At 51.8% G+C, this 19,938-nt stretch overlaps 2 protein-coding genes across 4 annotated transcripts in view; both read left to right on the top strand.

Moving 5' to 3' along the window:
* The window catches only part of SEZ6 (seizure related 6 homolog), a 115,581-nt gene extending 108,364 nt beyond the window's left edge, over positions 1–7,217 (top strand). The window contains exons 13-17 of one of the 2 annotated variants that reach the window (XM_087890486.1): positions 1,918–2,115; positions 3,951–3,989; positions 4,967–5,087; positions 5,203–5,305; positions 6,677–7,217. In XM_087890486.1, coding sequence (XP_087746612.1) covers positions 1,918–2,115; positions 3,951–3,989; positions 4,967–5,087; positions 5,203–5,305; positions 6,677–6,715 — 500 coding nt within the window. In that variant the 3' untranslated portion in view covers positions 6,716–7,217. The remainder of the gene's footprint in view (positions 1–1,917; positions 2,116–3,950; positions 3,990–4,966; positions 5,088–5,202; positions 5,306–6,676) is intronic. The other variant, XM_087890484.1, reaches the window with a different exon arrangement.
* An 8,920-nt stretch (positions 7,218–16,137) lies between these two features.
* Positions 16,138–19,938, top strand: part of PHF12 (PHD finger protein 12) — a 51,928-nt gene continuing 48,127 nt past the window's right edge. The window contains exons 1-2 of one of the 2 annotated variants that reach the window (XM_060685120.2): positions 16,138–16,751; positions 16,867–17,306. In XM_060685120.2, the coding sequence (XP_060541103.2) occupies positions 16,686–16,751; positions 16,867–17,306 (506 nt within the window). In that variant the 5' untranslated portion in view covers positions 16,138–16,685. The remainder of the gene's footprint in view (positions 16,752–16,866; positions 17,307–19,938) is intronic. The other variant, XM_060685119.2, reaches the window with a different exon arrangement.

Here is a 19,938-nt window from a genome sequence, read left to right on the forward strand (position 1 = left end):
CTCATATTTATGACGGTTGCAGTTTCCCATGGGGATCATGTGATCCCTTTTTGCGACCTTCCGATGAGCAAAGTTGATGGGGAAGCCAGATTCACTTAACAACTGTATAACTAATTTAACAACTTTAGTGATTCACTTAACAAATGCGGCAAGAAATGTCGTAAAACAGGGTAAAACTCATTTACCAACTGTCTTGCTTAGCGATGGAAATTTTGGACTCAGTTGCGTTCGTAAGTTAAAATTACGAAAATTACAAAATTTTGGGCTAAAATTTAGTCCGAGGGACATTTTCTAAATCAATACAGGTAATCCTCGACTTATAACCACAATTGAGCCCAATATTTATGTTGCTAATTGAGACATACGTTAAATGTGTTTTGCCCCATTTTATGACCTCTCGTGACATAGTTGTTAAGTGAATCAGTGCAGTTGTGAAATGACTCAGATGGTTGTTAAGTGAATCTGGCTTGCTCCTTGACTTTGCTTGTCAAATGGTCGCAAAAGGGATCATGTGATCCCCAGGAAAGTGCGATCATCATAAATAAGGGTCAGTTGCCAAGTGTCTCAATTTTGATTACGGGGATACTGGAACGGTCATAAGTGTGAAAAACAGTCGTAAGTCTCTTTTATTTTCTGTCGTTGTAACTTCAAACAGTCACTAAATGAACTGTCCTACTGTTCTGTCCCCAACCCCACGCACACACACCAACAGACGTTCAAGAGTTAAAGACCAAACCAGCCGGCAAAATCCTTTTCCTGATGATAACGGAACTTGGCAACAACCTAGTGGCTGCCTGCCAAGAGTTTATTATTTACGAAGAGGAGAGATAACTTCTCTCCACTCCTGGTACATCAAAAGAAACAGCTCAATAATTACGGAGTCAATCAAGTCCAGAGATAATCCAGCAAAGTCTATAGCAAAAGTCCAGCAATGCAGAATGGCGTGGAAGCTTTCAGCTTTGTTCGTCACAAGGTTTGACTGGCCACCACGCTCCCTTTTATATCCTGGTCCAGTGACTCAGCCTAATCTCGGGCACGGCTTTTCTTCTGTTGCGTGCGCTTATCTCTGCGACGCTGGCGTGGATCCAGCCAAGACTCATTACCCTCATCACTGTCCACCTGTGGCTGCGTGGACGTGCTTGGCCCCGGCCCTATCTCTTGCCCTTCGGCGGACACCGAAGGCATTGCCAGAGAGGAGGGTCCTGGAGAGGGAGGCCTTGCCAACTCCTCTCCTTCACTCTCGGAGTCCTCTCCTGCCGATGACACAGGCTCAGGTAACGGAGCCACAACACCTACAGGCGAGGACTACCTGTATTTCTCACCTTAACAACTTTACAGTGTGTGGACTTCAACTCCCAGAATTCCTCAGCCAACAGAGGAATTCTGGGAGTTAAAGTCCACGCATCTTAAAAGTTGTAAGGTTGAGGAACGCTGTTTTTTAAAAGTGTTTCTCCTGTGCCCGTCTAAAAAACTAAAAATCAACGAGCAAAATCAGAACCAGGCCAGAAAGGATTTCAAATCTGTCAGAGTGTGAGTATATATGTAAGACAACCTAGGAGCAAATACAGTAAACAGAGGTTTGTATTTAAATAGTGGTTTTATCTACAAAGAATATATACATACACGTACTTTAGTCAGACCTCAAACGAACAGCAATCAGCAATTACAGCACGGAAGCACACACGGAGAGAGAGATACACCCCAATAGGACCTCTTCTTATTACAGGCTCTTAAAGTGATACCAGCCCAAAAGCCTTGCTGAATCATCGTAGCAGCTGGTCAGCTCTTAAATCAGGAGTCTCCAACCTTGGCAACTTTAAGCCTGGTGGACTTCAACTCCCAGAATTCCCCAGCCAACTTTGCTGATCAGTTCTTAAATCATTATCCTGACAGAATCCTGCTATTCTCTTCTTTCAGCCGAGGTCTACGAACCCTGCACCAACCCAGGTGGACCCGAACACAGCACTCAGCACCCCGAAAAACGGCTCTACCAAACCGGGACTACCCTGCGCTTCACCTGTGCCACCGGCTACCTGCCGCTGGGCAGCACCGTCCTCCGATGTCTGCCTGGGCACCCGTCGCACTGGAGCAGCCCTCCCCCGCTTTGCAAAGCCGGTCAGTCTCCGTGGGGCTGGAGGGGTGTGGTGGGTCAGGGATGAAGGTCAGCTATCCGGAATCCTCTGCACGGAGTGGGTAGATCCCACCTACTCCAGGTAGACCTCGACATAGGACAGTTCACTTAGTGACCATTACAAAGTTACAACAGCACTGAAAAAAGAAAGTTATGACCGTGTTTCACACTTATGACCCCACGAACACGTGATCAGAATTCAGAGGCTTGGCAACTGACTCGTGTTTACGACGGTTGCAATGTCCCGAGGGGACACCTGATCCGCTTTTGCGACCTTCTGATCCGCAAAGTCAATGGGGAAGCCAGATTCACTTAACAACCGGGTGACTCACTTAAAAACGGCAGGGATTTGCTTAACCGATCTGGCCAGAAAAAGGGTAAAACAGGGCAAAACTCACTTAACAAATGTTTCACTTAGCAACATCAATGTTGGGCTCATTTGTGGTCATAACTCGAGGACTACCTGTGTTTATTTTTTAATATATTTAATTTTAGTTATTTAATTTTAGTTATTTATTTAGTTATTAAATATATATAACACTTCACAACTGCAGTGTTTTTCATAAGTCCCGCGGCAGAAAAGGTCATAAAATCGGGTGCAACTCACTTAACAACTGCCTTGCTTTGTGTGCATCCAACTGCTTAGCAACGGAAACTTTACTCCTAATTCTGGTCATACGTTGAGGACTCCCTATATACAGGCAGTCCTCGATTTACAAAAGTTCACTTAGTGACCGAAGTTACAACGGCACTGAAAAAAGTGACTTAGGACCGTTTTTCACACTTACGACCGTTGCAACCTCCCCATGGTCATGTGATCAAAATTAAGAGGCTTGGCAACTGGCATGTACTTATGACAGTTGCAGTGTCCCAGGGTCATGTGATCCCCTTTCGCGACCTTCTAACAAGCAAAATCAATGGGGAAGTCAGATTCGCTTAATGACCGTTTGAGTAAGTTATTATCTGCAGTGATTCACTTAACAATTGTGGCAAGCAATTGTTAAGTTTTGCCCCGTAAAATGGGGCAAAACTCACTTAACAAATGTCTCACTTAGCAACAGAAATTTTGGGCTCAATTGTGGTCGTAAGTCGAGGACCACCTGTAGAAAAAGTCGGAGGGCTCAAAATATTTTTTAAAAACTAAATCAATCAATCGTCAAGCAAGATGGGAGTGGAGCATGGGCACCTGGTTTCCACCACAGTGTTTCTCAACCTCAGCAACTTTAAGATGGGTGGACTTCAACTCCCATAATTCAGAGCTGGCTGGGGAATTCTGGGAGTTGAAGTTCACCAGAGGTGTGTTTTAACAGGTTCTGACCAGTTCTGGAGAACCGGTAGCGGAAATTTTGAGTAGTTCGGAGAACCCGTAGTAAAAATTCTGACTGGCCCCGCCCCCATCTATTCTCTGCCTCCCAAAACCCAGCTGATCGGGAGGAAATGGGGATTTTGCAGTATCCTTCCCCTAGAGTCAGGTGGGAATGGAGATTTTGCAGTATCCTTCCCCCTGGAGAAGGGTGGGAATGGAGATTTTGCAGTATCCTTCCCCTGCCACGCCCACCAAGCCACGCCACGCCCACCAAGCCACACCCACAGAACCGGTAGTAAAAAAATTTGAAACCCACCACTGAAGTTCACCCGTCTTAAAGTTGCCGACGTTGAAAAACTGGTCTAGGGGATGGAAAGACAGAATTTCTCAGCTGGGAAAATCGCTCCGGGAATTGCCAGCTTGCGATGCCCCTCCATAAGGGTGGCATATAAATCGAACCAATAAATAAATAAATAAATAAATAAATAATGCCACCCTCTGCTTCCTTTCCAGCCTCCGGCGATGAGTTACATGCCAACCCGAAGCTGGACGGTAAGACGGGGAGGATCCCAAAAACTTCCTTTTCCCAGGCCGCTGCCTTCTTCTGCTCAGAGGGGGAATGCAGGACGGCGAGGTGCAATCAAAACTCTGTGCATCCAACTGGCTGCTACGACCTTACTTTTTCTGACTGCCCTACAAGTCAGGCCCGCAAACTCAAGGCCTGTGGGTCAGATCCGACCCACGGGGTGCTTAGATCTGGCCTCTGCGGGGCTGGCCTGGAAACCGCAAAGGACCGGCTCGCAGTGCCTCTGCTAGCAAAAATGGAGCCGGCTCTGTTTTCGGTGGCAGGAGGCTATCAAACGAAACTCAAAACAAAACAAAAGGAAAAATGTTTCCCCTTTTGCATTTGAGCACGCAAGAAGGGTCAGGAAAGGAGAAAGGGAAAGAGGGAAGACGAAGAAAAGAAAGGAAAGAGGGGAAGAGAGCAAGGAAATAGGGGAAGGAAGAAGAAAGGAGAACAAATAGGGAAGGAAAAAGAAGAGAAGGAAGGATGGAGGGAAGGAGGGTGGAAGGTGATAGGAAGGAGGAGGAAGGAAGGGAGAGGAAGGAAGAAAGGGAGGGAGGGAGGAAGGATGGTGATAGGAAGGAGGGGAGGGAGGGAGGGAGGGAGGAAGGAAGGAAGGAAGGAAGGAAGGAAGGAAGGACATTATAATGGGATTGAGGGAGGATATCACGGAAGTCCTGCCTTAGCACTTGGCCACCATAGGTGCCCCCGACATGTATCCCGTGTCACGCCCACCACGGCCATGTCCATCCTGGCCACACCCACCCCAGCCACACCCATCACAGCCATGCCCCATGCCCCCCCTCCAGGCCCTCCGAGGTAAAACACAACCCTGATGCGACTCTCAATGAAATCGAGTTTGACATCCCTGCTCTAGGAGCCTGAGCTTTCGGGGTCCTGCTCTCCCCCCACTCTGCTGCCCTGCAGGTGCCCCCAAAACTGAGCCTCCCGTTTCTTCCCGCAGCTGTGGCCAAAGTGATGCCAGCCAGGGACCCCTTGCAAGGGTCCAGCGTGGCTTTTGCTGTCTTCCTACCGGTGGCTGTCGTTGGGCTTCTCCTGGGCACCGTCTACCTGTGTATTTCCAGGTGAGCTGCGGTGGATGGGTGGGGGAGCTGACCGGAGGGGGGTGGGGGACATAGCCTCCCCCCCCGTCGTCTCTTGATCCCAGTCTCCTTCCCTCCCTCCTCTCTGTCTGCCCAGGCATCAGGGGAAGTCTTCGCTGCCGGCACCTCTGTCAGCTTCACCATCCTACGACCAAATGGCTGAAGATTCGGCTTTTGACAATCCCACCTATGAGACTGGAGTAAGTGGGTGCCCCTTCCTTCCCCAGCTGCGCCAAATAGGGAGACAGGAGGGGCCACTGAGTGAGGCATAGGGGTGGGTGGGGGTGGGGGTGGAGTGAGAGAGAGAGAGAGAGGAGAGAGTGACACAGAGAGAGAGAGAGAGAGAGAGAGAGAGAGAGAGAGAGAGAGAGATGATATATATAGATGATAGAGAAAGAGATAGATAGATAGATAGATAGATAGATAGATAGATAGATAGATAGATAAACAGATAGATGATAGAAGAGAGAGAGAGGAGAAAGAGAGGAGAGAGATGATATATAGAGATGATAGAGAAACAGAGAGAGATGATAGATAGATAGATAGATAGATAGATAGATAGATAGATAGATAGATAGATAGATAGATAGATAGATGATAGATAGAAGAGAGAGGAGAAAGAGAGAGGAGAGAGATGATATATAGAGATGATAGAGAAACAGAGAGAGAGAGAGAGATGATAGATAGATAAATAGGAGAGAGGAGAAAGAGAGAGGAGAGATGATATATAGAGATGATAGAGAAACAGATAGATAGATAGATAGATAGATAGATAGATAGATAGATAGATAGATAGATAGATAGATAGATGATAGATAGATAGATAGATAGATAGAAGAGAGAGAGAGAAAGATGGTATACGGTCTGCTTGAGCAGGGGGTTGGACTAGAAGACCTCCAGGGTCCCTTCCAGATCTATTCTGATTGATTGAGAGATGGGGAACCTGGGAGCCAAAGCTCTCCTCCTCAGCCTGGCGTCCTCCGATTACAACTTCCATCAGCCTTGGCTGCCAGGCTCAACAGAGCAGGTTGGGAAAATATTCCCATTTCCTTTTGAAATGTGGATTGCGTTCCCATCCTCAGTGGATCTTAATTGATTGGCATCCGACCTCATGGGGTGATCCATCCAGCCATCTAGGCGGATCGGGAAAAGCGTGAAGATATCCTCCATCTCCAGCATAGCAAGTTTCTTAGAGTGATTAAGACTCCGAACTAGAAAGCAGAAGAGGGTGAATTCTAGTTCTGGCTTAGGCAGGAAGGCCAGCTGGGTGACTTTGGACCAATCACCAGGTGACGGTGAGTTCTAGTTCCACTTTAGGCATGAAATCCGGCTGGGTGACTTTGGGACAATCACTAGGAGACTGTGAGTTCTAGTCCCACCTTAAGTGTGAAAGCTGGCTGGGTGACTTTGGGTTAATTACCAGGAGTCAGTGAGTTCTAGTTCCACTTTAGGAATGAAATCCGGCTGGGTGACTTTGAGTCAATCACTCTGCTTTAGGGGAAGGGGCTGCCTTGTTTAACTTGTTCCTGGGGGGCTGAGAGGCCGACCTCCAAGGGCCCAACCCTCTGCAGACTTTTCTCTCTGCAGGAGATGCCGGCGGCAGCGTATGAAGTCTCCATCTAGGGCAGAAGCCGCCCCTCGAGGGGGGAGCCGGAGGGGCAGGCCCCACCCCCCTGGATCACGGAGGCTCCCCCGCTCCTCCCCGCACTGAGGAAGGACCTGTAAATACCTCCCAGGAGGACCATCACGCGAGGGGCTGCTGGCGGATGGTGCATCCCCTTCCAGGACCCCCCGGCAGCTGCAACATCGGCCCCCAGCCCTTTCTCAGCCAGGAGGGTCTCCTGTCCTGCTGACCCACCTGGGATGTTCCCCCCCCCCATCTTCCTTCCAGATCTCTCTAAAAATGCTCCTCACCAAGCTCTTGAGATGCCTCCTGGACAATCTTCAGCAACCATAATGGGATCCCTAACTTTTTCAAGCCCGGGATGAGACCCCCTGAACAGCCTGCCCCAGTGAGGGTTCCCTAGAGCGAGACACCCCCCCCCCCACACACACAAACCGGACGCTTCCTCTTTGGAATAAATATCTATGGGGATTCTCCATCCTTCAGGCCATAGTTGTCCCAAAGGTGCTTTCCCCCCCCAAAAAAGACAGCTGGACGTTCTTGGATCTGTTTTTCCTTGGAGACCTTTTGCTTCCCATCCAAGAAGCTTCTTCGCTTCTGCTCATCTTCAGGAAGTTCCTCCTCCTCCTCTCTTGTAGCACTGATGATGTTACCTACTAGGGTAATGAAACGTCTGTAAGAAAACAACCAAGCTCAGAGAGAACCAATAACCCCAAAGTCTCTTCCTCCTCCTCCTCCTCCACACAAATTTAGCGCTGATGATGTTACCTGGCTGGGTTATGAAACGTCTTCAAAAAACCCCCACCAAACTCAGAGATCACAGACTCCACAGTTCAACCCTGAGCTCCTTCGTTGGTACTGCTCCAAGCAGCTAAGCAGGTTCGGACCTGCTTCACACATGGAAAGGGGACCACGGGGAAATTCCAACTTGGACTGGGTTAATAGATAGATAGGAAAACTCCCCTGGAAAACCCCCGGCTGGGGGCTGCTCTGAGAAATTCAGGAAAATTCCACAAAGGTGATAAGAGGCAAACTGAGAAACTGGATGGGCTTGAAGTCAGCAAGAGTCCCGTATGTCTCCACCGACGGTCCCCTCCCCGTTGTGATTGCCCCCTCCCCATTCCTGCCTAGGAATCATCTCAAGAGGCCTTTGGCTGTCCATCCCTCCGTGGGGAACACACACACAAAAAGGAGAATTTTCTTACATCAACGTTCAGGATGGCGGAAGGAATTGGGGGTTGGACCAGATGATCTCCTGAGGTCCCTTCCATGAAGCGGAGGATGTTTTCAGTTTGAGCAAACTTGGATGGGTCCAGAGGGGGGAGGGGAGGGGAACCCGGCGGAGAAAGAAAAAAAGGAGGGTGGGTGGGCTGTTTCTCACTCACATGGGTGGGCTGGGCTTCTGCCTCTTTGCTTGCTGAATTTTGGTGGGTTTTTGCTTTTTGGAGCTTTTGTACTCAAAGGAGAGCCTTCATTTCAAGAGTGGGGGGAAACTCTGCTGACGATTTGGGGGATACTGGGATGTGGGGGGAGGTTCCTTGGGGGCCACAAGCAATGGTTTCGGTGGTCCCATGCAGCTTATGGGCCTCGGGTTTCCTGTCCCTGGTCTTAAGACCCCCTAGGTAGGAATCCTGGTCGTAGGACAACCAGAAACAGAGGAGGCTGGGGTGGTCCTTGGTGGTCCTGGCCTGCGCACAGAGCCATTAAGACACTGAGCTCAGTGTCGATCAGAAAGGTCGTCAGTTCGAATCCCTAGTACAGGTCTCCTGTGTGAACAGGGGGTTGGACTAGATGACCTCCAAGGTCCCTTCCAACTCACTGTTACTGTTACTGATCCCTGGGGGAAACCAAAGCCACCCTTTGCAGAAGGCGGGATCCCGTTTGGGTTGATGGGTGGTTCTGGTTTCAATCAAAGCATCCCAGAGGGAAGCTTAGCTCCCCTTTGGAACGGAACCCCAACCTTCCTTGCTCCAAAGTTGTTTTTAAGGCCTTGAGGAAGGAGTGGGAGGGGGGGAAAGGGAGGGTCCCAGAACGAAGGTTCAGCGTTGGCGTTAAGCCACCCGAGCTTGGCGGCAGATGCAACCATCCGTGGAAAAAAAACAGCTCCCTCCTTGGTGGAGGCACCTCTCTTGAGGAACCTCAAGGAGAGGAGGAGGAGGAGACCCTTGGTCCTGGAGATAGAAACAGCAGTAGCCCTTAAGACTTATATACCACTTCACGGGGCTTTTACAGCCCCCTCTGAGCGGTTTACAGAGTCAGCCTCTTCCCCTCCCCCCCAACAATCTGGGTCCTCATTTGACCCACCTCGGAAGGACGGAAGGCTGAGTCAAACTCAAGCCGGTTAGGATCGAACTGTTGACAGTTGGCAGAGTCAGCCTGAAATACTGCATTGTAACTGTGCCACTACAGCTTGCTTCCTTCTCATTTCCCTGTCTTCCTCATTCCTTCTTTCGTTCCTTCCCTTCCCTCCCTCCTTCCTCTCTACTTACATACTTCCCTCCTTCCTTCCTTCCTTCCCTCCCTCCTTCCTTCCTTAGCAATAGCCCTTAGACTTATATACCACTTCACAGTGCTCTGCAGCCTTCTCTCAGCGGTTTACAGAGTCAGTCTCTTGCCCCCCCAACAATCTGGGTCCTCATTTTACCGACCTCCGAAGGACAGAAGGCTGAATCAACCTCAAGCCCGTCAGGATTGAACTGCTGACAGTGGGGCACTCAGCCTGCAATCCTGCAGTCTAAGCACCAAGACAGGCCTCGGCAGTTTGCTAACCCAGCCAAAGGGTCTGTAGACCAATCCCCCCATCTTCAACCCCCTTCTCCTATCATCTTTGGGGTACAGCAGGACTTCTTTCTGCCCAACACACATTTGAAATTCACTTTTTAATATTTATCTATAGGTAGCCCTCGACCTGACCACAATTGAGCCCAAAATTTATGTTGCTAAGCGACACAGTTGCTAAGTGAGTTTGGCCTCACTTTACGACATTTCTTGCCCACAGCCCAAAAAAAAAAAAAAAAAAGTTGTTAAGTGAACCCCTGCAGTTGTTAAGTGAGTCATGGTTGTTAAGCGAATCTGGCTTCCCCATGGATTTTGCTTGGCAGAAGGTCGCAAAAGGGGATTATGTGACCCCCAGGACACTGTGGCCGTCATAAATATGAGCCACTTGCCAAGCCTGTGAATTTTGATCACATGACAACGGTCGTAAGCCTGAAAAACGGTCTTAAATCATTTTTTCAGGTCTGTTTTAACTTCGAACCGTCACTAAATGGAACTGTTGTAAGTCAAGGACTACTTGTACCATCCTGAGCTAACGGTTTAGTAAGGATCAAGCCGGATCTTGTAGGGATTTAATCTAAGCCAGCTTTGACCCAGCTAAGGCCTTCTTCAGGATTGCCCTCATACCCACCATCTGATTCTGGAGTGCTGATGTGCAACTGGATCTCATCAGCTTTTTGACGATACGTCATGCTAAAATCATGGATGATCTTGTGGTGTCCTGCTGAGAGCTGAGACCCATGGTTCCCCACATGAAGCAAACCTCCATCTCAAGCCACTCCACCTCCCCACACACTGACTGGGACTGGTCACTTAAGAAGGAAAAGTCAGGATCACTGTGAGACATGGCTTCCTATCTCCAATCTTCGGAGGGATCCAAAAGATCCAACGAGAGGAATGATGGTCCCATCCTCCGGGTCTCCAGAAGGATCTCCACAAAGGATTGGCCCCTTAGGAAAGGCTACAAGACGTGGCCTCCAATCTTATGAGGGATCCAGAAGGATCCCTTGGTCACCAAGAGGAATGATCCCATCTTCCAGGTCTCTAAGCAGGATCTCCACAAGGATTGGCCACCTAGGAGTCACCAGAAACTCTTCTAGATGTGGCCTTCAAACTCTGGTCTTAAAAGAAGGATCTCTGGATCACCAAGAGGAATCCTCCCTCCCCCCAGATCTCAACAAAAGGGCTTGGACCTCTTGGTGACCCATACATTTCAGACCCAGGCCTGGAGAAGGTCCAGAAGCTCACGGCCTTTGGGGGCCCCTCTGGCTGAAGCCCACCCATTCTAGACCTCCCCTACAATTCACCAAACATCTCCTTTGCATCTCTCTACCCTTTACTCTCGTTTTGTAGACTTGTCCCCTCCCTCTGGAGGGGAAGGATTAGCAGAAGCTCCTCTCGGGGGTCCTCCACCCCACCTCCTCCAAAATCCGCCCCCTCCCTTCTCTATGAGAAGGCTGGACACTTTGGGGAAGACCAGGGTGGTCTCCAGCCCCCTTGGTGCCCCCCCTGGTCTGGAGGGAAGCTTTTTATCATTCAGTGTCTAACTACAGAGTGCGTCCCCCTCCCCTTTGCAAGTGGAGAATGGGGGGAATCTTGGGGGGTTGAGGGGGAGGGAGGGAGGGCCAACTTTTTTGGACTGTTTGATGAATAAACTGGTGTTTTAGAAAAAGTCTGGTCTGGTTTGGTGACTCGCTTTTCCGGAAGGGATTACAGGATCCGGACAAGTATCGGAGGCCATGAAAGCCAACATGCCGACTGGGGGATTGTGGGAGCTGAGGGGGCCATTTTGGTTGTGGAATCCAGGGGCCGCCATTTTGATTTCCCAGAGAGGAAGGCCTGGACTTCCAACTACAACGGAGCCCCCGGAATTCCATGGTGAAGCAAGGCGGTTGTGAAATGAGTCCTTGCTCCGTTCTACGACCACCTTTCTCGCCACGGCGGTTAAACGAATCGCCACAGCCAGTTCCGTTAGGAATGCGGTTGTTAAGTGAATCCCCATCGACTTTGCTTATCGGAAGGTCGCAAAAGGGGATCACGTGACCCTGCAACGGTCATAAAGAGGAGCCGGTTGCCAAGTGTCCAGATTTTGATTTCACGACCGTAGGGATGTTGCAATAATTCACTTTTTTTTCCCCAGTGCCATTGTCATTTTAAACAATCCCTAAAATGGTTGTAAGTTGAGGACTGACTATCTATTCCAGGGAACCAAAGCTTTTCTCAACCACCACCACAAAAATATCTGTGGTCCTTTTTGATGGTCCCAGGGGTTGTGTGGCCAGGAACATGTTTGCACCCCTTGGACAATGCGCTATGGACCTCACTCCCCAAAAAATGGAGAGAAAAAAGGACTTAGACATGCTGAAGCTGGACCTCCGAGAGGCGCTCGGCAGTGGGCAAAACCCAGCCAGTATCTCTGGGTCTTCACCTCCCTTGGTCCACCTGAGAAGCCCTGGGCAGAAAGGCTGAAACCGGGATCACCAGAGCGGTGGGATTCAGCTGGCTCGCACCAGTTCAGGCAAACCGGATGATAATTTTAATCTGGTTCGCCGAACCGGTTGTTCCAAGGACTGGCTGACCCTGCCCCGCCCCTCCCAGGAGTGTCCACGCGGCCCATTTTGGATGCCAGGTAAGTGGAGGGCATGCGCAGAGGCTCTGGGAGGGCAAAAAACTGGCCTACCGGATGTCCGGAAACGGGCCTGTTTGCGGCCTCCGGAAGGCCTCCAGTGCCTGGGGGAGGCCGTTTTCGCCCTCCCAGAGGCTCAGGAAAAGCCTCCGGAGCCTGGGGAGGGCAAAAAAATGGGCTTACCGGAAGTACCAGAAGTCCGGAAATGGGCTCATTTTTGGCCTCCGGAGGGCGTGCAAAGTGAACCAGTTGTTACAACCGGTGAATCCCACCACTGGCCTCAGCCCCACGTGGCCTGCGATTGGAACCGTGTGGGGATTATTTCTACGTTGCACTCCTGGCTTTCTCTCTGCCAAAATTCAGGCCCCCCCCCGGTCTGGATGGAAAGAAGGTGGAAGGGTAACCTGGGGGAGCTGCGCCCCCTCCCCAGTGCCAACAGGAGAGGTTCCTCAGGTGCCAGGTGAGCCGAGAAGGGGCACTGATGATGTCACTTAGTTGGGTCATGAAACATCAGCCTAGGAAAGGGCTCCGTTGTCATTGCCCTCCTCCTTCTCCCGGCAAACCTCCCCTCCCTTCCAACACTGATGATGTTACCTAGATGGGTCATAAAACGTTTGCAAGAAAAACCACCAAGCTCAAGAGAGCACTAAAGACCCCTCAGTCATCGTCCTCTTCCTCCTCCCTGCAAACCCTGCTCCCTTCTAGCACTGATGACATTACCTAGTTGGGTGATGAAAATCTGCAAGAAAATAAGATAAAAGTAACCTTTATTGTCATTTTTTTTACTGTGAGCACATTGGCCCACATTAAAAATGGAATTCTGTTGCCTGCTCTCAAAAGAAAGTATATATATCTACCCATACACATACATAATACACATATACACGTATTCTATCTATCCATCCATCTGTCCGTCCATCTATCCATCCATCTATCTATCCATCTGTCCGTCCATCTATCCATCCATCTATCCATCCATCATCTATATATAGATATCTGCACCCATACTTATATATATACATATATAAATTATATGTATATAATCCCCCTGCTACTCAGACTAACCCGAGCACAACCAAGCCCCCACCTAAACAGAACACACACCCATCCAATCAGAGCACAGCCAAACCCCCAACCAATCAGTTCACACCCCCACTGGCAGTTAAAAGGAAGAAACAGCTGCAATCACACACATTGCTCCTAGAAGCACGAAGCCGAAGACACCAGCCTGAAGATGACGAATGAGACTTCGTCGAAACGTTGCCAAGACACCTCCAGTTTTACGCGGGAGAAAACCCAAATAACCAAAGACCTACATATATAAATTAATCACTATCCATTTGGAAATACATAGTGGAAAGAGGAAACTCGAGGAGTTCACAAGGTTGTTGCTATACGGAACAAAACTGTAACTGAATCTGGAGGTTCTGCTTCGGATATCACGAAGCCTCCTCCCAGGAGGTAACAAGGAAAACAGGTCGTGAAGAGGACGCATAGGGTCCCCGACAATCCTGCGGACCCTGCTCAAACATCGCTTACATGCCATATCCTGAATAGAGAGAGAGGGAAGGAGGGGAAAGAGAGAGATGTCAAAAGGATTTTGTGGTTCCCGGTGTTTTTTAACAACTGGTTCTCTGCCCTAATGACTGGCTGGGTAGGCGTGGCTAGGAGGGGTCATGTGACTGGTGGAAGTGAGTGACATCGAGCTGGCCACGCCCATCCAGGTTTTGTGGCTCCCGGCGTTTTTTCTTCTCTGGGAAAAGGGGCCAAATGGCTCTTTGATTATTTAAGGCTGCAGACCCCTGGGCTAGTCTAAAGAAAAGAAGAATTAGGGAAGACATGATAGCATGTCTAATTATCTAATTTTAGGTTCTATTTAATTGGGCCAAACTGTGTTATAATAATAATTTTAATTAGCAATTTTATGATGTTTGTGTATCTATATTTTTCTTGACTGTACACTGCCTTGAGTCCTACGGGAGAAAGGCGGTATAGAAATATAATAAATAAATAAATAAATAGCAGTGTTCTAATATTTGAGGGGCTGCCACAAAAAAGAGGGGAGAATAAAATATGTGAAGAACAGTTGCGGGATTTGGGTTTGGCCAGTCTAGAGAAGAGAAGGACTAGGGGGGGACATGATACCAGCATTCCAGTATTTGAGGGGATGCCACAAAGAAGAGTTGGGGGTCAATTTATTTTTCAAAGCACCGGAAAGCAAGACAAGAAGCAATGGATGGAAACTAACCAAAGAGAGAAGCAACCTGGAATTAAGGAGAAACTTCCTAACAGTGAGAACAGTCAGTGGAACAGCTTGCCACCAGAAGTGTGGGTGCTCCATCACTGGAGGTTTTTAAAAAGAGACTGGACAGCCACTTATTTGAAATACTATAGGTTATCTTGCTTGAGCAGAGGGCTGGACTAGAAGACCTCCAAGGTCCCTTCCAGCTCTATTCTATTCTAACTCCAACCCCCCCTCCCCTGCTTAGGCAGGAAATCCTGTACCATTTCAGACCAATGGTCGTCCAATCTCGTCTTACAAACTTCCAGTGTTGGAGCCCCCACAACTTCTGGAGGCAGGTTGTTGTTCCACGGGTGAATTGTTCTCCCTGTCAGGAAATTTCTCCTTCGTTCTAAGTCAGGGGTCTCCAACCTTGGCAACTTTAAGCCTGGCGGACTTCAGCTTTGCTGGCTGGGGAATTCTGGGAGTTGAAGTCCGCCAGGCTTAAAGTTTGCTAAGATTGGAGACCCCTGTTCTAGGTTGCTTCTCTCCTTGAAGAGGAGGTTGCTGGAGTTTTCTGCATTGGTTCTCCTGCTTGAGCAGTGGGCTGGACTAGAAGACCTCCCAGGTCCCTATCCTATCCTATCCTATTTTTCTATTCCATTCTATTCTATTCTATTCCATTCTATCCTATCCCCATCCCTAATTCTATTCCTATTCCACTATCTCCACAATTAGCAGAAAACAACCCAGCTCAGAGACCACCTACAGTGGGCAATCTTTTGTGCCCCCCACCCAAACAGGGAGACAGTCCAGCACTGGATGCCTTCTGCAGAGGCGTGACATTCTGCAAACTATCCCAGCTTTTCTGCAAAGAACAAAATCACCCCCCCACACCCGCATCTCTAATGCCCAGGGTGGCATGGGAACCCCCAGCGCCCCCTGTCCTCTGGCTCCTCCCGCCTTGTGCTCCCCAAAAGTGCCACCCCTTCCATCCGCTGCCCCCCCCAAAAGAAATGTCCTGTTCCACTTTCTGCCAATGCAATGCACCCCCAGGGCTCCCACCACCACCAGGAGCAGACAAGGGGCCCCAAGGGAGGACCCCCTCCCCAATTCCAGCCTGCGACCCCAGAGAATGAGTCCGCCATTCTTCGGTGGTATAATGGGAAATGCCTTGGACTACACTGCTGGGTTGTCGTAGCACCGCTCCGCTGCTGCAAAGAAGAGCCCTTTGCAGAACCGGCATATTCGGCGTGCGAACAAAAGAACTGCTCCCCTTTCCCTTCGCAGTCCTGCTCGCCGGTAGTGCGCAGACTCGCCTACTGGCCCTTTCCGCGCATGCGCAAGGGACCCACCTCCCGTGACTCCGACCGCCCGCCTGGTACAGAATGCAGGTCCCGCGCATGCGCAACGGAGCACCTGCGCCCATTAAAAAATAGGGAAGGAGTAAAATGCTCCTCGCGTAGTTATTAGCCCGCGTTATTTATTAAAATAAGTCATTTTAAGTCATGACTATAGTACGTTTGCAATTGAGGATTTTTTTAAAAACAAAAATATATAAAAGGTCACTCCGCGCAGGCGCAGACCTTAGGATGGCACATGCGCAAAACCGAACGGGGAAACGGAAAGAATGAAGAAAAAAAAAAAAAAAGAGGGGGAGAGACCGCGCTTGCGCAGAAAGACCCTGGGAGAGAAACAAAAATAGTTGCCGGAGCGGCCGCGCGTGCGCAAATCAAGGCCGCCTGTAAGCGGAGCGGCGCCTGCGCACACAGGAGAACGCGGGGGGGGGCAAGGAGGGGCGCGGAAACGAGCCGAACGGGAGGGGGGCGATCACAGAGAGAGAGAGAGAAGGAGGCTGTATCGCCGCGCATGCGCGACAGCGCTGCCTTTTCCCCCGAGCGAACCCGAAGCGTCGTGTGTTGTTTTTTTTTTTTGGTTGGTTTTTTTTTTTTGGTGCGGCCGCCCCGCGCCTGCGCGGCAGAGCCCCGCCGCCGCGCGCATGCTCCCGGGGCGGCGGGGAGGCGGCGGTGCGCCTGCGCGACGAGCGCTGTGGCAGCGGCGGCGGGGCCCTGCGTGTGAGGCGGCGGCGGCGGGCGACCTTCCCCTCAGCGGCGGCGGCGGCGAAGCAGGCAGCGCGGGCCCCGCCCCCTGTCATGGCAGCCGTCCCCTCAGCCGACCCGCGGCCTGTCCCGGCGGAGGCGGCGGCGGAGGGGGGCTCCCTCAGGCCCGTCGGGTAGGCCGAACCGGAGGCGGCGAATCCCCCGCGGCCTCGAGAAACGCTTCTTTCGCCGGCCCGGCTTGAGCGTCGCGCTGCGGCCCGGCCCTCGCCGTTGGATGTGGGAGAGGATGGAGGCCAAGACGGTGGTCTACGACCTGGACACCACGGGGGGCCTCATGGAGGTGAGCGCGGGGGGGGGCAGGAGGGGGGAGGGGAAGTGGGGGGAGGGGGGGTCCCGTCAGGCGCCAGGCTGACCGATGCTCTCCCCTCCCCCCTCCTCCCCCTCCCCCCCCGCAGCAAATCCAGGCGCTGCTGGCCCCTCCGCGGAGCGACGACGGCGGCGGCGGCGGGAGCGAGAAGCGGAGCCGGCGGCCGGAGCGAGGAGGAGGAGGCGGAGGGGGCGACGGGCATCCCCCGCACCACTTCCAGCACCACCATCACCATCATCACCACCACCACAACAACCCCCCCGCGCAGCCCCCGCCGGGCATCTCCGGGCACCCGCACTCCGGGACCCCCCCGGCGCCGCCCCCCCACGCCGGAGGCCCCCCCGGCGCCCACCACCACCACCACCACCCCCCGCACCACCAGCAGCAGCCGCCCCCCGCCGCCTCCGCCACGGCCGCCCAACGACGCAGCGGCCGCGCCACCAACCACGACAGCTGCGACAGCTGCAAGGAGGGCGGCGACCTGCTCTGCTGCGACCACTGCCCCGCCGCCTTCCACCTCCAGTGCTGGTGAGTGAGAGAGAAAGAGGGGGGACCCGGCCTCCTTTCCTTCCTTCCCTCCTTCCCGCCTTCCTTCTTTCCCTCCATCTCTCTCCCTTCCATCTTTTCCTCTTTCTTTCCTTCTTCCCTCCATCTGTCCTCCTCCCTTTCTTTCTTCCCTCCTTTCTTCCTTCCATCTTTTCCTCTTTCTTTCCTTCTTCCCTCCATCTGTCCTGCTCCCTTTCTTTCTTCCCTCCTTTCTTCCTTCCATCTTTTCCTCTTTCTTTCCTTCTTCCCTCCATCTGTCCTCCTCCCTTTCTTTCTTCCCTCCTTTCTTCCTTCCATCTTTTCCTCTTTCTTTCCTTCTTCCCTCCATCTATCCTCCTCCCTTTCTTTCTTCCCTCCTTTCTTCCTTCCATCTTTTCCCTTCTTTTCCTTTCTTTCCTTCTTCCCTCTATCCTCCTCCCTTTCTTTCTTTTTTTCTTCCCTCCTTCCTTCCATCTTTTCCCTTCTTTTCCTCTCTTTTTCCTTCTCCCTTTCTTTCTTCTTTCCACCTTCCCTCCTTCTTCCCTCCATCTATCTTTCTCCCTTTCTTTCTTTCTTCCATCCACCCTCCTTTTCCTTTCTTTACCTCCCTCTTTCCTTCCTTCTTTCTTCCCTCCATATTTCTCTCCCTTCCTTTCTTCCCTCCTTTTCCTTTCTTCCCTCCCTCTCCCTTCCCTCCCTCCCCCTCTCTCTCCCTCCTTCCTTCCTTCCCTTCCTCCTCCTTTCTTACTCTCATCCTTCCAGCCCTGCCCGTCCGTTATCCCTGCCCGCCTGTTATCCCGGCCACTTCCCATCCCTGCCGGGCAGGGCGCCGACAACATGGCAACCTGCCTGGGATTGCTGCCTCTTTTCCTCCAGCGCCATTTTGCCCATTGGGCCCCTCCTGGTGTTTCCCCCCCTTTCCGCCAGCCAGACAGCGGGGCCAAGCCCCCTTCCCCCATCAGCCTCCCAGGCCCAGCCAAGCCGGCTCATCTAGGGAGGGAGGGAGGCTGCGCAGGGGCCCTCCTGGCTGGGAGGAGGAGAAAGGAGGACGAGGGTGCCAGCTACTCCCAAGTAGACCCAGGCAGGCTCCGGCTGCTTCCTCCCTCGCCCGCTCTTTTGTTTATAGCCCGGAGGTGTTTTTCGGCTCCTCCTTCTCTTCCAGCCATGAAATCGGCTGCAGGTTTCTCAGCCCATTGTTTGCGTTTGGCAGCCTGGGGATCGGGGAGCCCGGTTTGAAAGAAGGTGCCTTTGACCGCTAGGCAGGCAGGCAGGCTGGCTGGGTGGGTGGTGCAGGCCTCCGGAGCTGGCAGGAGCGCAGGGAAGAGGCGGTGGCAGCAGCCATAAAAGGAAGGCGGTGCGACAGGCCAAGGCGTCCTCTGGATCGGGAGGCTCAGTGGGGAAGCAAGCCTCCGGTGGCTTTTTTGCCCTGTCTGGAGCCCTCGTCTTTCACCTGCCTGGGAATCTGGGCCGGACTGTGCCTCAGATTCGCCATTGGAGGCGGCCGAAAGTTTTTGAGCTGGTCAGCAGGAAGGAGGCGATGACCCCATCAGCAAGGTGCCTGGTGTGATCTGAGGCTTTGGAAGGACACAGCCGGCCCTGAAAGGGAAGGAGGCTGGAGAAGCGGAGGAGGAGGAGGAGAACAGTAGCCTGAATTCTGGGCCTGTGGGACAGTTACACCGATGGTCCAGCCTGACCTGTGCTGGACGCCGGCCCTGCCACCTCCCAGCCATTGTCTGGGTTGAGAGTTACGCCCCAGCGCATCTATGAGAGAGAGAGAGGGAGAGAGAGAAAGAGCGGCCGTGACCACCGTCTCTGAGTCTCAATGGCTCCTGGCAGCTCCTGGAGGAATGGCTCCCATCCTCCTTTGACGTTCTCATTGGCGGAACTGAGGCTTGCCTCCCCTTGGCTTCTGCAGGGCCACGCTGCTGCGTCTCAGCCAACCATTTTGCCTCCCGGCGGCTGCGGGTGAGGAGCTGGGGGGGGGGAGGGTTCCTGCCTCTCCATCTAACATGGTCACTCCGTGCCTCTTTTTTTAAGATGGCCCTGAGCTGCATTCGGCGGAAGGCAAATGGCTGTTTAATTGAAGGTGGCATTTTAGTTCTCTTTCCCCGGCATTTGTTTTTGTTTAAATTATATAAACTGGCAGCACACAGGGGAGGCTTTCTTTCTGCATTTGTTTAACTTGGGCCCCGCTTTCTCTGGCGCTGGGTTGCCTTGTATTGTTTACACAGTTGCAAATAAAATTTTTTGCTTTGCATTTCTTGCTTCGACTTCAAACAACGCTCGTTCTCGCCCGCTGTCGCTCTAGGCGTTTTCTGGTTGGGAGCCGAGGGTAAGCTGCCGGACGTTAGAGTCTAGCTTACGTTGGGGAAGGGGAGGCAGTCTAGGGAAGGAAAATGGCAGAAGCTGGCCATTATTAGGGGCTGACGCGACCCTGCCTTGTTCCCCTGTTTGGGGAGTGCTGGACTCTACTTGAATTTTATAGGTTGGGCTTTGGGGCCCTGGCATCAGAACTGCTCTGCCTCCCAGCTCTTTAAAAAAATGTAAGCTTTATTACTCACGAGATAGGAGAGAAGCTGTTCAGCATGAGGAAACTGATGGACTCTTGCTGGAAAATGGAGAGGGCACAGTGTTT

Source organism: Pantherophis guttatus, chromosome 1 (genome assembly GCF_059756535.1).
Source record: "Pantherophis guttatus breed Tessera chromosome 1, ASM5975653v1, whole genome shotgun sequence".
NCBI classification, from domain to species: Eukaryota; Metazoa; Chordata; class Lepidosauria; order Squamata; family Colubridae; genus Pantherophis; species Pantherophis guttatus.